The sequence below is a fragment of the Falco punctatus genome (genome assembly GCF_963210335.1).
Source record: "Falco punctatus genome assembly, chromosome: 9".
In the NCBI taxonomy this organism is placed as follows: Eukaryota; Metazoa; Chordata; class Aves; order Falconiformes; family Falconidae; genus Falco; species Falco punctatus.
The window spans coordinates 34,359,209-34,371,771 of NC_137589.1; the positions used below are offsets into that span (position 1 = coordinate 34,359,209).

General features: G+C 42.3%; 1 protein-coding gene across 5 annotated transcripts in view; it reads left to right on the forward strand.

Annotated features, from left to right (window-relative positions):
* The window catches only part of VTI1A (vesicle transport through interaction with t-SNAREs 1A), a 274,053-nt gene that overhangs the window by 234,250 nt on the left and 27,240 nt on the right, over positions 1–12,563 (forward strand). Inside the window, exon 9 of one of the 5 annotated variants that reach the window (XM_080403342.1) lies at positions 1–12,563. This exon is cut by the window's right edge and continues 26,109 nt beyond it. The exons of the other annotated variants lie outside the window; for them this stretch is intronic. Coding sequence (XP_080259468.1) covers positions 1–76 — 76 coding nt within the window. The 3' untranslated portion in view covers positions 77–12,563. 5 annotated transcript variants of the gene reach the window in all.

The following is a 12,563-nucleotide window of genomic DNA, read 5'->3' on the forward strand; positions in this document are numbered from 1 at the left end:
GGTAGGTGTTAGAGCCATGTCTCGGCTGGGGAATGGTGGCTGTTTGGTTCACACAGGAGTGAAGTGTGGTGTCTGAAAGAAGAAACTTTGAAGCGCTGTTTGGCAAGTAAGCACAGCATTCTGATTAGAGTATGGGAATAGTCTGTACCTGATTCATTTTGCCTCATCAGCTTCCAGTTTTTCCAAACTGTCCAAAGTCTGCAGTAAATAAGATTGCCAAGGCTCTAGTTGCGTTTGCTTATTTAACTAATTCTTCCTTTTTGGGGACAAGGGAAAAAAAGATGACTTATGCAGTGCTGTTGACACAGAATGATAGTCTGGGTATCAGTATGGAAAAAAAAGAGAAATACCAATGCTTAGGTGAGAATTAGAGGCTCTGTAGCCAGAAGGGGCAGTGGTATCATCACTGGGATGTCTTCTCCAGCTCCTGTGTCAGGGGAGGTTGCTTAGTTGTAAATCAGAGGAGGGTAATGAAAAGGCAAATGAAACCGGTCTGTGAGTTGATGAAAGAAAGGAGACTCAGAAAGGTTGCCACCATAGAGGACATAATAGAAATGAAGGATTAGAGATGGTGGCTGCAAAGATAATACAGAGGGAAACGAGCCTTTTGGCTGCTGAGAATCCAGCAGAAAGGAGGCCAACCCCATGAGCTGAGTAAGTCAGACACCTTGCTTTGAATGAGAGCAGTAGGCAGTGGGGAGAAGCAGAAGGGACGAAGATGACTCAGCAGATGGAGCAGTGGATTGTATTAGGCACATGCAAAAGAGCAAAGGGAAGAGGGAGTTCATATTAGGTTATCAGAATTAGATTCCACTGGAGGTAAGGAAATGTGATTCAAGGGGTTGGTTGTTAAATTAGAATTTCCTCACATAATTTTATCAGATCTCACATCATCAAGTCAAATCTGGTTCCATTTAAATGGATCTTAACAGATTGTCAAAACAGGCGTTGTACCTAAGGTGGCGATAGGAGCAAACAGCGTGTTCTGAGGGCAGAAAGGAACTTCAAGCTAAGCTCAGATTTCTCTTGTTTTTCAAAGGCATCCCAGGAACAGTGTTTGCCCTCAAAAGAAATTTCCCAGCCAGATTTTTGCCTTCTTTTTGGCTGGTTACATTTGTATTCCTTGTACATTCTTTGTATTCTTTTTGGTTTTGTTTTGTTTTTTTAATCTCCAGCTCTCACTTCTCAAAGCACAAGGTGACACAGAGACATCTGTATCTGCAGCAAGAGGCAGTGTGTCATTCTTGTCTTGGGGGGAGGCTGGCCATGTGGGAGATCTCTTCCACGTCACCATTTTCCTCCATCTGTGGAACTAGCAGGGTATGACTACAGGACTTTGCTGAATAGGGTCTTGGAAAAATCTAGCTGTAAACTCACAAAGCCTGGCTTTGTGTCCAGAAATGGTGTTTCCACACAGTATATCTGATTTCCATAACTGTGCACTCCGCTAAGTACCAGCCAAGGCAAGTCCATGTAACCATGTTAAATTCCTTTCTTTTCTCTTTCTTAAATCAGCCAATTTGGGTAAACCTCTAAAGAGACAAACTGACACCACTCTGACCAGAGAGCCAATGCTGATTGTTATTAATTACTTAAAACTTTAAAAAAAAAATAAAAAAAAGAGGCCAGGTCTGTGCTGCAGATTTCTATCAGCGCAGCTGTTCTGGTCAGACTGACACCTCTGAGCGAGCAAACACTACACGTGTAGATGCAATTATACCTCAAAATGGTGCTTGTTTTGCTTGTGGGGCTGATTTTACTATACCACTACAAAGAGCAGATTTGCCAGTGTAAGTTTACACCGCCCCAGGAATGCTTTGTCTGTTTACTGTGCTGGTATTCCTTTATCAGTGAGGCATTTGCAGTGTAGACATGGTCTTATTTGGAGGGCTGGTTTTAATCCTGACACATGCTAAAGTGATTACATTGCTGATTGAGAACTCAATAGAAGGACTCCAACTGATTTGCTCTGGATCAGGGCCTGAAAGGAAAGGAATTATCTTGTGGTTTGAGCACAGGGGTAGGAGCTCCTCGTGTGCATCCTGGGTTTGGTACCGACTTCATTTGTCTCTGCCTCTAAAATTGGGGGTGTTAAAGGAATTTGTCTTACACAAGTTTTGTGAGACTTAGTTATTTCATGTTCCTATTCCAGGACTCAAGTAAAACATATATCCCCAAATGGATGTCCACAACCTTTTTAAAAAAAAAAAAAAAGTTCAAGAAAAGTCTAGCTACTTCTGCAGCTGTCCCAATGGCACAAAGCAGTGTTGCGGTGAAAGCCCTGGTTCTGGGCCAGCTTGTGTGACTGCTTTGAAGGGTCTCACCTGCTTTAACGAGGCATTTGTCACAGTTTGGGGTACGTTGCACCACCACATTTCCCAAGGGTGTCCCCTTGTAGCCCCAATGCTCTTTCCTTTTTGTATTTACAGTATCCATGGGCTCTGTTTTACGGGCCTTAGAGCTTTGGGATGTCCAAGTCAGGTCAAGGAGGAGCTACAGCATGGGGACCTGTGTGCAGGGTGTACGGGTTGGAGGTGCTGAAATGAGTGCTGCTCCTTCTACAGGACTTAGGAAGTGGTGGCTGAGCCTTATGGGGACTGTAAATCAGAGAGAGCAGCATGCAGGAGGTACTTTCCCCAGTGACTGTAGAACACCAATGCATTATCACTGTTGTTTCACGCCAGACCTTGAAGCATTATTAAAAAGGACAAATCTAATGCAGAGTTCAGGTCAGTAGTTGCCATGTCTTGTATAGTCTAGCATGTACACAGTTGGTGGAGACACATCCTGCCTTTATATTGTCAACTTCAGTTGTGTATCAGCCTTTTACAGAGGCAGTGTCAAGCAAGTTGAAGCTGAAGGGCATTTTCCATTCTCTTCACCTCATCACACACTGGGCTATAGACTAAGCAGGTTCCAGTTACGACCCCCACCTGGCGCCAATCGTGTGAGATCACACCAAGGAGCAAATCCCTACAGGAAGCAGAATTAATGGGAAATAGCTATTACTCATCATATTCCTTTTTACAAGTAGTGCATCCTTTAAAAAAACACATTTGGGAAATGGAAAACTAGTATATAGAGCAGAAATCTTTATCTCTAAGAGAAGCCAAGTTTCTTTTTTTTTATGGTTTAATATAGAATTTTTGGACTGCTCTTCACTCTGTAGTCTACTATCTGTAGCTTGCTTAGTCTGTGGCTCTTTTTACATATATTGTCTTGACTCTCATCTATTGGCACAGGAGACAATGTCAGGAGAACACTTTCTATGACAAATTAGTGCATGGAAGAAAGAGGGTTTTTTCCTGGTTGTGTGGTGTGCCAGAATGATTGATTCCAGAAAGATCCCTTAAAATTCCAAGGAGTGCTTCAGAAATCAGAGCATTTTGATACTGGCTGGATTGATTTAAGGCTACTAAAATTATTCAATTATGCTTTTACCTGATCTGAGGTACTTCTTGGCACTATTGTAGACTGCAAGGAGGGAAAAGAGCTGTGCAAAAATTACCCTTTTCTCACACTGCTAGAAGAAAAACAATGCTGTGTTGGTGTATCTTTGTCTGGTAAAACTGATCACAGTTATAGTAAGTAAAAACGAGCCTGTGGTGTGTGCAGCGAAAAAATGATAGGTCTCCCTGGCTGTAACCCACAGCCCGATGGTTGAAAATCAAGAGCACAGTAGAACTTTCTTTTTAAACCAAATCTTTGTCAATAATAACAGCACTAACTTTTAGTGTGGGCTTTGATCAGGCTTATTAACACTTCATTTGCTTGGTAACCAATGGCAGAATTCAGGCATGTGCTATGTAACTCCAGCAGTGTCAATGGTCAAGGAATCAGTCAGAATCACAGTAAAAGTACAGTGTCTGGGCTACAGAAGGACACTTCTGAACCTGGCCCTGCAATTAGCCTTGAAGAGATTGTTTTGCAGAACCCCCATTTCATTTGTCAGTGTGTTCTTGTTGCTGCCGTTCTGAGGAATTACTCTGAAACCCTAGTTTTCAGGGGAATACAGGGAAGAGAAGTAAGTGAAAAAGCTCGCTGCGAAGCTGGAAACTCATTTTTTGAATGCACAGCTATTTGGGAAACCTAGTCTTTAGTTTCATGAGCATAACTTTCACTGGCAGTAGTGCTGTAAGGTGGTGTTGGCCACAGGTCTCTACATAGGGTGTGACTTTCTTTTGCACTAGTGCAGCTGGTTGTGGGGCTATATTGTCAAGGAACCAGACTTAAAATAACTCAGTGGTTGTTTTAACTTGGATTAGTTTGCAAAATCTGGCATACAGTCAGAAAGTCTTGAGACGAAGACAGCTCTTAAAAATATTGATAGGACGGAATGGCTGCTTAAGGGACTACTTTTTAAGTAACTTTGCTCCTGCTTGGTGATGGTGAGCTTTGAAAGGCAGCCTGGCAGGTTGTTATTTGAACCAGGACTAAGAAGGGAACATAGGGATCCTAGTGTCATCTGCATTTTCAGAAAGGAACAACCAGGATGTGTTAAAGAGTAACTGGTTTTGTAAATATGTTCTATAGGTTGCATTTTCTTTGACGGTATTTCCAAAATGAACATTTTGTGAGCAAGGGCAGTGAACAAGTAGCTTGCTGTAGCTGCATACTCTTTTTATTTTTACTTTACACAATTCTGGATTAGAACTTTGGGGTTCTTCTGAGAGCAAAAAAACAAGACCAAAAAAGACAGTTAAATATAGTGGGAAATATGGAGGGCAGTAGTGGGAGAAAGAGAGGCGATGGCAAAGGGAGAGGACCCCCAGGGAATGTTAAGTGCACATATAAGAGTAGAACATATGATGCTTCTTTATTATTGTCCATTTAAAAATTACAATGTGTTCCACTTAAACTAGACATGCTAATAAAAGAAGAAGAGTCATTCATAGTGGACAAATTCCGAAGACCAAAGCTGCCTCCTCATTTAAATTCTGCTCTTTTGTTAGGGCACCCTACTGACATAATTCTCTATTGTTTCTGCCATTATCGCTCGCTTAATGCAAGACATAGTGTCGGGAAATTCCTGTCTGGCACTTACAAGGTGTTTCTAAAAAGGGGAACAAAAGAGTCAAGAGCACATAGGGAGCAGGAAGAAGCTGCCGAGGGGAAGTGGCAGTGGAGGGAGGAATTCGAGATAGTGGCGGGGCTGGGGGAGGCAGGCAGAGGGGAGGACAGCCAGGAGAAGGGGAGACAGAGCTGGGCGCAGGCAGAAGTTCTCACACAGCATTCTCTGTACGATCCAAACTCGTACAGGCAAAGCTCTCAAGAGACTTGGGAAACAGCTCGAGGATGGTGAAAATGCGAGGTCTCTGAAGGTGGAGTGGAGGAGAGTCGGGCTACAAGAGCCCTTCAGCGGGGAGGGCGCAGGCCGGAGCAGGAGGGTTTTCTGGGGAAGAGAGCCCGTGGTGTTCGGAAACCGTGGGAGCCAGGGTTTGGAAGCTGGCTCCGGGAGGGTCACGCTGGGCTTGGTGCTCAGGATTTGTGGCAATCAGTGGATGGGGAGAGAGTTGGCGTCAAGGCCATCCACTTCTCCCGGTACAACGGATATGAGGGGCAAGACATCCTAGCTTGCAGTAGCCTTAACATCAGGAGATGACTCCGTACTGTCATTTGTTAATAACAATGTCGTTTTCCTGTCATGTAATTAGAAAATACATCTTGCTTTGCCTCCAAGCACTGTAGCCTTATTGCGTCTGCACATTTTTCATAATATTTCAAGCAAACTGACCAGATAACATTAATGAATATATTAGATAGGCAGGCACTTTTAAGGAAAAATAATAAACATACTTGTATATTAAAAAGTTAATTCAGTCTGGAGCCAAACAGGTAATTTTCCCTTCAGCATTTTTTCACTCAGCTAAGACAGGTTGGACTGGGAGTGCAGTCACCCTGTCTACGGCGCTTGGCTTGGCTCGCATACCAGGGGCGAATTTTCTTCAGAGACAGACAGCAAGATGATCAGATTGGCCTGGGTCCAGAGCATGCTCACAAAGGGCCCTTTGATGGAGGGCTTCTTGGTGAGCCCTGTACCAAAAGCTGCCTGCCACCCTCCTTTCAAAGATACCCATTTACAGTAATTCAGGGAGGGGGGAGAGGGGAAATAAAGAAAAAGTGAAATAGGGGGCTGCCGCAAGAATAATTACGTTACTGGGCTTGGAGGAGGGTAGGGAAGAGGAGGGGGGAGTTATTAAGTAAACTGCTGGATGTTGAAGTAGCTGTTTGGCAACAATGCAAGAGCATAAGGCAGTTGCAATTAAGCTCATTAAAGCTTCATCATTTTGCTTATCAATCTTTCCTGAAAAGGGTGGGGTGAAGCACCATATATTAAAACATAGCTGCTTTTGCAGATAAGGAGTGATCACTACCTGTTTGACTTTCTCAGTTGCACTGTAGTGCTCAGCCTGTGATGGCATACGTGATTAGCTGATTTAACTCCCTCTTGTACATGGGCAAGTGATTAATAGGAGTTTGTTGTTGTGTCCCTGCACTCCACTGCCAAAACATCCAGTCCAGGCAACCGCTGCCTCCTTGCCTTTATCTCGTTTGGTATCCAAATGCAGTCTCCTACTTACCCATCAATTCTGATCCCCTTTGTTCTGGTAACAGTGGCTTTTGGAACAATATTTCCTGTAGCCTCCACACCCTGGAATAAGGAGGAGGTGAACTGGATTATCAGAACCATTTCTTCCTCCGTTGATGAGAGGTGTCCTCTGACATCCCACGCTATCCCATGCTAATTAGAAGCTTTGAGTTTCCACAGAAGTAACGGTAACCTGAAGATGCATTGATGAACAGAACTGATCTGAGCTGTTCCTGATCTGTCAGACCTCAGCCCGCTTGGGCTGGCTGGTTAACCAGGCAGAGGGACCACGGAGTGTCCGAGTCAGCTGGCCAGCCATCAGAACAACAGTCTTGGTGTGAAAAACTTGCGGTAAGGGCAGCAGCAACATAGCTTTCTGCCTTTCATCTGCTTCCTCAGGTACAAAGAGTGAGACCTGGGAAGAAATCGTCAGTCTTGTAGTAATATAAAAGTCAGTATGTGTCACTGCAGTTTATTGCAGGTGGTAGGTACATAAGAACAGTATTTCAGATATAGATACTTCTCGTCATCCAGTGAGCTTCAGAGCACTCTACATATGAGCTAAGCCTTGCAGCATCTGTTTGTGGGAGGTGAGCCTTACCTTCATTTTCCAGATGGAAAAGTTCTGGCACAGAGAAAAAACCCCAAGGGGCCCACTGGGTATCTGGGACAGGACTGAACGCAGAATTCCTGATTCTCACAAGTCAAGTTGACCATGCAACCCCACGATTTTCTCTGTTGCTTACATTGATAGGAACTATACTGAGCTTCAGAATTTTCTTGCAAAAATGATCAATCTTTTCTTGCTTCATTTGTATCCAGTAACAACTCTCTTTTCCATATGTGATACTTAGTGGTGGAGAGGTGGAACCCCTTGTAGAAGTGGCTTTTTCTGTGATAAGTTTTTGAATGACTTTTTCCATTGTCTTCATAATGTATTGTCTATACAGTGTTAAAACTCATTCTAGTTTTGGAAGAAAGGAAAGGAAGCAAAAAAAGAAGCTGGGGGAAATACTGATATGAAGAGAGGTGTGGAAGGAGTAGCACCACTAATACAAACATGTAGGTCATATTGCCATGTGGGAATGGAAGACAGCTTGAACTTTAATTCTTGGTTTGATCAAGGTAGTGTAAAACCAGACCCCAAAGGATTTCCAATGGAGGAACTGGATTTATATTTTACATATGAGCTGTAGTTGAAGCCAAATGTTCATTCCACTCAAACTGTGTAGGTGGATTACTTTACTTCCAGCCTTGAAGTATCATGTTTTTAGCTGCTAATAAACTTAATAAAATCCATTTCTTATTTCCCCCGGTATACTATGTTCATGAACCTTGATGTGCCAACAGAGCAATGCTGTCCAGAAAATTCATTTGTCAAGAAACAGGCAAATGATGTGTATGAATAAGTCAAGAAGAAAAAGAATGTATGTACCACTCTTCCAGTGGCACTGCTCTCACCAGAACTGCCGACCTCCTCATTTCTCCCAGCTTACAGCTGGACCAAGGAATTGAGAAAACTTAAGAAATTGTCACATCATCAGCCTAGTGGAGAGCTAAGGTACCTGTCGGTTGTTTTATTTTAAAAATGCTCATTTCCCAATTAATAATATCTTTCTGTACCAACAAGCTCCCTGCTTTGGCTTAGCTCCCAGAATCAGACCTGCCTTTTCACACAACGGGTGATCAGTCTGAGGGGTTCATTGCCACTGGAATTCACTGAAGCCAAGAATTTGCAAAACTGAATGAGGGATTAGACATTGATGTAGATAACAAGAATATCTAGCATTATTGTAGCTAATACAAACAAAGAGAGCACTGGGAAGGAGATAAAACCTCATTCTTGAAAGGTTTAAGATAATGTCTAATATTTAGAATTGGGGTGAGACTTCCTGGGGGACAGGAGGAGGTAGATTGTCACATGGTACCCTTGAACTTTATTTTGACATGTTTGGTCTTGGGTACTGACTTAGAAGAGTCGTAACTGATTATATACAATAATAACTGTCTTTCTAATCGGTGTGCATTTTCTGATGCCCTATGCTTAATGAGATAATCCAATGAGAGCCCTTTAGCCCACAGCATCAGTTTTAAATTCAGTCACTGGCCAACAAGAGGTGCCAAGTGAACTAACCCATCAGTGAGGGTGAGTGATGTGGTGAGTTAAGTATTGTCTTCAAGACCTGGAGATACAGAGTTGAATTGAAGCTTGGCTACAGGCTCCCTGTTCAACAAGGACAAAGTCACCTATTTTTGGCCCCTTCATATCCCCCAGGTGCAATGGCATGTCACCCCTGTCAGAACGTGGCTGTGACACGCTGCTGGGGTGCAATTAATTGATTACTTCGCCTAATGGATTTATTAGAGGGAGTAGGGAGAGGAAACAGTCTTTAAAAAGATTTAGGGTAAACAGAAGAGTCAAAAAGTGTGAGAAAGAAACTGGTTTATGGTAGCAGGGAGTGGGAACCAGACATAGAAGGAAAACAGAGGGGGATAAGGGGTCTCAGGTACAGAGGAAGAAGTAAGATCTTAGGTAGAAAACAGAGGGGAAAGGCAGGGTTGAGCATATAAACAAAGGGTTTAAGAGAAAAAGCAATATGACTTCTGAAGATTTTAGCGCACATCTGACCTAAACCATCTCTCCTTTCAGAGTCAGCCCATCACCTCCCTTGTTTGGACTTTATTTTTCCTCAGAGATCTGTAATCCTTACTCTAAAGAGCTCCTGACTTCGTGGACATTTGTTGTGTTAGTAAGTGCTGCTATTGAAGTCAGCAGACTTGTTAAAACTTGCGCTCTTGCTGCAGCAAATGGAGTTTGCAGTGAACGGGGAGTGCAAGCCCAGTCATTCCTCCTGGTAGGTGTGCAGCGTGGAAGGGATTGAGGAAGGGGGGGAAGGGCCAGGCAGCTTGACAGCAGTTTTCCCACCTCTCTGTGGGCCATACCAGAGGCTTTATCATGGAATCTCTTTGTAGGGTTATCAAGAGCATGGAGTTTTTCTTTCCAGCAAACAAAAATTGCCATTGGAAATCCTTTTCAGAACTTAGTACAACCCCAGGCAATATTTCTTCTGCACAAACCACAAACAAATCCATGCACATGAATTTAAGAAAGGACTCCAGGCACAGATGAGCAGGACACAGGGAGCTGTAGGATTGCAAGGAGTGCTTAAGCCATCATTGATGGCAGTGGGCTCTGTTGTCTTTGGTCAGTCAACCCCTGGGGGCCAACCCTTTTCTTCTTCAGTGGGGACTGTTTCTATCCCCTTCAGTAGAAAAGGTAGGGGAAGGGGGAAGAGGAAACTTGACCATGATACATTTAGATTTTATCAGTTCTCTTCTGCAAATGTTTTCACTGAGAAAATAAAGAACTTTAGAGTCTACATGCAAGTAAACGGTGGACATAAAGAGATTGATCCTACCAGTGTTGGTTGCATTTACCAGCTTTTTGCTACTACAGAAGTTTTATTTCCCACTGCAAAAAAGTCTGTTGACTTTTAAGAAATGTTTCTCTTTTCAGTTTCCCCTTCTCCTGCTTTCCACTGTATCCCTGATAGATATTATTTATTCTTTAGGATAATATTTCATTTGAGAAGAGTAAAACTGTGGTCAGGTTTTTGCACATCATTTTCATTAGTTTTGTGTAGATGTTATTTAGTTTAGAAAAAATCAAGCTGCCGTCATTCTGTGCTCTGTTTAGTGTGTGCACGAAGAAGAAGAGAAAATGGAACCTGCTTTTCAACATGCAGGAGCACCAAAATCTGGCATCGGCCAGACAATCTAATGCAGAGCTTTTAAATTGAGCTTTTGCATCTATTTCTTTTTCCCTGAAGAATCTGTTGGCCTGAAGCTGTGTAACTCCCTAATGAAGTCGTTGTGGGGGTCTTGGCTATCCTGGAAAATGAAAGACTAGAAAACTGCAGCACAAAGCTGGTGTTTGCTAAAGTGATCAACCTTAAATGGTGTGCCGGGTTATCTGAGTATAATCAGCATAGCCGATTTGAATAGAGCTGTCTTCAAAATAGAGATCTGCTGGTAAGATTTGTTTTCATTTAGGTCTTACTTTCAGCAATAGGATTACCCTAAGGTCTATATATCTACAGGCTTTTGTACAAACAAGCAGCTTAAACAAAACTACCGTTATTATACTGATTTAGGGAGGGAGAAAAGCTTTGTTTGGTTTATTGAGTTAAGATCATATGTGTGACAAATAAAGCCTTCCTTTAAATGTAAGTTTTGTCCCATTCAATATACTAAGTTTATTAAGGGGAAAAAATAATGACAAAGGCCAACATTATTTTTAATGCCAATTCATCACCTCTAGATTTTAATCCCATAGGCTGGTGAAATACGTGCTATTTCATCCACTTGAGCAGCAAGGCAGCTGATATCACCATATTTATCACCATTGGAATGATATAATCAATTTATTTCTTGCTGTAAGAACTACCCTTACACTTCCTTTTTCTACTTTTTACTCAATGGCCTTATTAAACTCTTTTCAATGCTGATTTATTGCAGCCATGGACAATGTTGTGTTCTGTGTTGGTTCCCCCATGAGGAACTTCAATAGCTGTTGTCATTCCTTTGTCTTTTTTTTTTTTTTTTAATTCAGCACATCAAGTTTTATTTACTGTTTTAAAGTGTCTTGTAAATAAAATAGGAGGTGCAAGTTCTGAGCTCAGTTAGCAACTTGAGATCTGATGAGGGGTGGCTAATCATTTATGGTATGGATGCCATGGGTCTTATTTCATACAACAGCAAGCAGGGCATGCCTGTTTTCCTGAGTTCCCATCACAGGAGGTGCTGCAACCAGTTACACTGCATTCAGTGCTCCCCGTACAGCTGTGAGCTTTAAATTCATTTGTGACCAAAGGAATAAAAAGCATGGTAGGAAAGTGCAGTTGAACAGAACTCATCTGAAAACGTTTCTTTTTTTAACATGTATGCAGCTCAGATACTGAAGTTGAAACAGGAAAAAGATTGGGGAACCGTTTCAAATTGGCACAAAACCAGTTAGGTTAAACTACTCGTTAAATTTATGTGAATGACCTCTTGTCTCCTTGTCTGAGTCCAGTCATGCTCGGTCAGGTCTTAGGGCCCCCAGAACTGCATCTTTGCAAAATTCAAGCGAGTGGGTGAAGCCGGTGGTTGGTTACATGTATTTCGAAGTGCCTAGGTTGGTGCACTGGTACAGGAGGACCTCTGGATCAAAGCAATCACATCAGCAGTGATCATATTGTCTGGTACCATGAGAGCCTTTTTAAATATTTAAAATACTTGTGGATGTTCCCTAGGATATTAGCTAACAAGATAGCGATGTATTTAAACTGTCAACAATTGACCTTGGATCATTGGTTAGCAATCTCGCGTTTGTTCGTTGCGGTCTGTTTGCTGTTGGTGGTTGCAGCTGAAGAGCTACAGCGGACTTGCTGGTGTCACCTGGCTGAAAGCAAATTTCACCTTCACCACAGAACTCGATTGCAGGTTGTGAATATTATTTAAATGGAAGTAATTTCCTTATAAGAAGTCTCACAGAAGCATTTCTTTTTTTCACGCTGACGTTTTAATATTTATTTTGTATTGCTCTCACTTTTATCCTTAATTTAGGGCTAAATTAGATCTGGCAGTGTCCCTTTAAATTTATTCCACGCCAACTAATTTATTTTAGCTAACTTGTTTCGGGACAAGCGTAGAATACTTAGAGCGCGAAAGAGAAAATTCAGATCAATCTCAGTCTGCTGAGGAAATTAATCAATTTGCAAGTTACATCTAGCTTAATTCCATCATTTAAAGCAAGCATTGAGTTTCCTTTCCCATGTTACATGGAGGCTGGAAGGTAAAGCAGTCTCCATTGGTAGAGGACTAATTCACTTGCCCTGTGCTCTGTATAGAGGTCATTAAGACGCTGCACTTGGAAAGCAGCTGCTTTTTGTGTGTGTGCCAGTATCTCATTTTCCACATATGTAACAGATCA